The sequence below is a fragment of the Eptesicus fuscus genome, chromosome 1, assembly GCF_027574615.1.
Source record: "Eptesicus fuscus isolate TK198812 chromosome 1, DD_ASM_mEF_20220401, whole genome shotgun sequence".
NCBI classification, from domain to species: domain Eukaryota; kingdom Metazoa; phylum Chordata; class Mammalia; order Chiroptera; family Vespertilionidae; genus Eptesicus; species Eptesicus fuscus.
The window spans coordinates 107,917,330-107,921,605 of NC_072473.1; the positions used below are offsets into that span (position 1 = coordinate 107,917,330).

At 60.1% G+C, this 4,276-nt stretch overlaps 1 protein-coding gene across 1 annotated transcript; it reads right to left on the reverse strand.

Annotated features, from left to right (window-relative positions):
• Positions 1–206: 206 nt before the first annotated feature.
• On the reverse strand, positions 207–3,824 carry LOC114228901 (small integral membrane protein 10-like protein 2A). Its single transcript, XM_054717642.1, has 3 exons — positions 3,035–3,824; positions 2,066–2,222; positions 207–1,446 (listed from the first exon to the last, which is right to left on the reverse strand). The coding sequence occupies exon 1, from the start codon at positions 3,653–3,655 to the stop codon at positions 3,419–3,421; it is 237 nt and encodes a 78-aa protein (XP_054573617.1). The 5' UTR covers positions 3,656–3,824; the 3' UTR covers positions 207–1,446; positions 2,066–2,222; positions 3,035–3,418.
• Between the last annotated feature and the right edge of the window lie 452 nt (positions 3,825–4,276).

Genomic DNA, 4,276 nt, shown 5'->3' on the forward strand with positions numbered 1-4,276 from the left:
CCAGGCCTATGCTGCTGCCTTCCCCTCATGGGGGCAATGGTCCAGGGCCAGTGGGGTCTCCAGCGTCTCTTGAGGAGGCCCTACCCACCTGCAGCCCTCTGAGGAGGCCCTACCCACCTGCAGCTCCCTTCCCCAGCTCCTGGGCATCAGTGGTGATCTCACCACTGGCCCCTCCGTCCTCCAAGGCTATTGCACCACACCAGAAACAGGAGTCCTCCAGTTTTATTTACTTTATTGAACTTAAGAACTTTTTAATAACTTAGACAACAAGTTTTAACAACACTAGAAACAAGAACATTTCTGACCAGTACAGAGTGAACACACACAGAAAATTGAGTCATCTTATTCAGGTTGGTGTCTGATTGTGTAGAATTGCCGCCTGGAAAACAGAAGGCTAGTAAGTAAAGTGCACTGAGAGCCAGTCAAGCAGCCAGGACCCAGTGGGGTTGGGGGAGGTGGGAAAGCAGAAGCAGCTCACACTACTCAAGGCCAAAATGGTAAGAAAAGCGGCGCAGGAACAGGCTAAGGACTGGTGGCTGGCCCCTTCCCCAGCCATTCCCTTTGAGCAAAGACAGCCACAGCCAGAGCCACAGAGGACTCCCGTGTCCCCCTGGATGGGAAGAGCTTCCTGGCAGGGGAGCAGGTCTATGAGGCCAGGGCACCCTGAGGTTCAGAGACATATTTCTCCCTGTGGGACACCAGCACACATTCAGTGAGGAGCCTCCCTCATGCCATTCTCAGGTCTTCTTCCTCCCTGGCCAGCTCAGGAAGAGGCTGGAGCTGAGGATCGAGTCACCCAGAGGTGAGACCTGGGCTTGAAAGGGGCACATCTGTGTATCATCCCCAAGGAGGCCCCTGGTCCTCCTCCCATCTTATACAGCCCGTGTTGCTCTCCTTTTTCTGAGGCTGTCCCCAGAGATCGACGGGTGGAGTTGGCAGGCAGGCTGGAAGGCTCCCAGAAGTGGTCCTGGTTGGACAGGGCTGGGGTGGAGGGGCCACCAGGACCAGGGGCTCCCAGGTGACTTGGCACAAGGAAGGAAGCCATCAGGCCCTGTTAGTGGGAAACTACAGGGGGCACGTGGGAGCCTTGATCCCCAGTCTTATGGTGAGGCAGGAGGAGTACTTCACCCAGGCCCCAGGCTCCATCTGGGCAGCTGAGAAGGGCAGATGTGGTGAGACTGGGCCACTCCGTCCCTGGGGCTGACCACACTACTGTGGTTTTCAGTCTCAGGAACTCTTGAGTACTTGGGCTGACGGCAACCAGTGTCAGAGCAGATGTGGGACCGGGGGTGGGTGGTGAGGGCCAGGGCCTCTCCTGGCTCCCCTCTGGGCTGTTCCTGGCCATGCTGGTACACCAGTCAGCAGCACAGCCCGGGCCTCCAGGACCAATCCAAGCCCATCTGGAGGAGAGTCTCCTGTGTGATCCTGGGTGTGGGGGATCCAAGCCTGGGACAGAGAGATGGGTCGTGCATGGTTCCCTGTCTCCACCCACCCCCAGTTCATCCTTTACCCTCTAGTCACATCATGTCCCCAGGAGCTACGCCCACCTCCCCCACCCAAACTGAGAGGCTTGTGCCCAACTGTCGAGGAGCCCTTGGTTAAGCCTGGGGGGTGTGTGTGTGGGGGAAGACCTGGCTCTGTGGGTGAGGGCCTTAGCTGCCCAGGGGATCCTTGGACTCATCTCTCTAGTGCCCATCTCAGCTCAGACTGTCCTCCTGGTGTTTCCTGTGACTGCCCATACCACTGCAAGGAAAGCTAGTTCCCCCATTCCCCACCCGGAACCTCTCTCTCCCTAGCTCCCCTGGGAGCCTTGTGATCCCCTGCCCCATCCCACTGGGCCAGGTCTTCCAGAAGACTGGGGTGCAGGTGGGGAAGTGCAGGCCTTAGGGAAGATTTAGCTCCACCACTTCTTATCTGTGTGACAAGGGCAAATGTGAGCCCCCTCCCAGAACCCCAGTTTCCCATGTCAGCAGGTAGAGAGAATAGAACACCCTCTTGGTGTGCTAGGAGTGACATCGTCCTGTCCTTCCCCATGCCAGAACCAGACCTCTGGGCTGCCCCATACCTTGGGCCTCTGCCTGGCAGGCCCTTCATCTCCTCCTCAGCCAGGCCCTTCACTCAGCTGCTACCAGGAAGCTCTAGGGGCAGGGGGTCCTTGGGCACAGATTTGACTCTTGATGAGGCTGTAGAAGGGGCGAGTCACTGGCTACAAACACTGGTTCCTGAAACAAAGAAATGGAGACTTGAGAGTTGCCTCCCTACCCAGAGAGGGCCCCAGTTCTCCACGTGTTGCCTTCTCTACAAGCCCCTTCTCCATCTGCTCTCCCCACCCCAGCCTGAAACCTGCCTCTGCTCAAGGAAATCCACATTTTCCCAGGTGCTGTGGGTTCACAGGGCACTCCTGGACGTTGTCGGGGCCAAAGGAGGGCATTCTGTGGCAAGGGGAGGGCTGGAGATGGCAGAAGAGCAAAACTGGGGGACTGCTAGGGAGGAAGGCATCTTCCACTCTTCCTCAAAGAGGAAGGAGGGGAGCAAAAGGGAGAGCAGGGGCAGGATTCAGGGGGCTGCAGAGAGCCCCGGGGCCTGAGCGCTGAGAAGGGGGCAGACCTGGGGTTCCAGGCTACCTATCCAGGAGGGCGAAGTGTGGTACCATGGGCCACCCCAGACCGTTCCCCTCCATTGCCTCTTGCTCAGGTGACACCTCCTGGGCCTCCGGGGATAGAGGTGGGGGAGGGGCTGGCTGTGGGCGGGAGGGGACACCCAGGTCTCCATGGGTGGTGGGCCAAATCGCTGAGATGCAAGATGCCTAAGCTACAGCCACCCCTCACCCCCAAGTTGGAATCATGGCAAGGGACTCCAAGAGCCTGTGACTCTGCCTCCGCTCCGCAGCTTTCTGGGCTGGCTTCCTTGGGTCCTTCCACTACCTCTCCCCCCCCCCCCCCCGCACAACCCCAGGGGGGGGGGGGAGACGTTTAGATGCCATGGCAACCGCCTCCCTCCAGCCCGCAGGTGCAACCTCTCTCTGGCAGCCTACCTTTTTGGTTGAGACCAGTCAAAGCAAGTCCCTGCAGCCGCATTTCTTTCTGGTTTCCCACTTTGGCCAATGTGAGGCAACAGGTCGGCTGCAGTCAGAACATTTTCTGGAGCCCTACGGAAAGGGCCCGTTTTGTCCGTTTCCGTGCAATGCTGCACTGGCCGCAACTTGCGCGTGTGCGCAGGTCACGCCTGGGTCCGGGGTTCGGTGGCCCTGGCGGCTCGGTGGCCAGCGTCCTCTCGTGGAGCTCTAGGGTCCAGGGGCCCGGGCCACCCCTCCTCCTTTCCGCGCCGCGTCCCGGCGACCTGGGCGGCCCGGCTGTCCTCCATGTGGGCGGGCGGTGGGAGCGGCCCCCTCCTGCGGGGCCGCCGGGGCCACAGGCGCTCACTCGATCCGCACCTGCAGGCGGACGTTGAACATCACGGAGGCCACGATGTAGAAGTAGGGGAAGTTCACGCGCAGCCGCCAGGCCAGGTCGAAGAAGGTGAGCAGCGTGCGCGTGAGCCCCTTGCAGAAGGCGCCGTAGGAGCCGCGGGCCGCGGCCAAGCGCGAAAGTCGCACCGCCACACCGGACAGGGCCGCAGCCGCCGCCGCCACCGACAGAGCCGCGGATGCCGCCATGGGCCGGGCAGGGTCAGGCCCCGCGGACCCGCAGGAGCACGAGCCAAGGGCAGGTGGACTTGAGGCCGGGGCACCCTCAAGCCCCGCCCTCGGTCTTCTCCCGGACAGGGCACTGGTTGCCGCAGCAGCAGCAGCTATGGCTCCTCCTCTGCCGCTCTAGAGCTGCGCAGCCATCTTGCCAGCGTAGCTCCGCCTCTACCCTAGCCACACCCCTTACTGGGAGCCACAAAGCTGCGGCTAGAGATATAGCCCCGCCTATGGAACCAGCTCAGCAAGCAAGCCTCATTGGAGATGCCACTGGGCCTGCTAACCCAAGCTCCTAAGAGCAGAGTTAGAGGGCCTGAGCTAATTGAAAGGCACTGCTCCCCTGGAGGGGTGTAGAGGGGTGGGGGGTTGGAGTGTATGGACAGCTGTGTTGATTCTGTACAGTGGGCCCATCAGAAGGCCCCTCCTCTTCACGACCCTCCGCAATGTCTTTTACAGAGCTTTAGGAACATCATTTTACTACAGACTGCAACTCATCTACACCAGGGAGTTAAAAAATATCACAGAAATTCCAAGTTACTTGGCAATTTCACCTACAAATGGTAGCCTGAGACCTGTGGGCACAAAACCAGGAAG

Coding starts and splice junctions, on each gene's coding strand:
- LOC114228901 (XM_054717642.1), bottom strand. CDS start 3,655: ATGGCGGCATCCGCGGCTCTGTCGGTGGCGGCGGCGGCTGCGGCCCTG.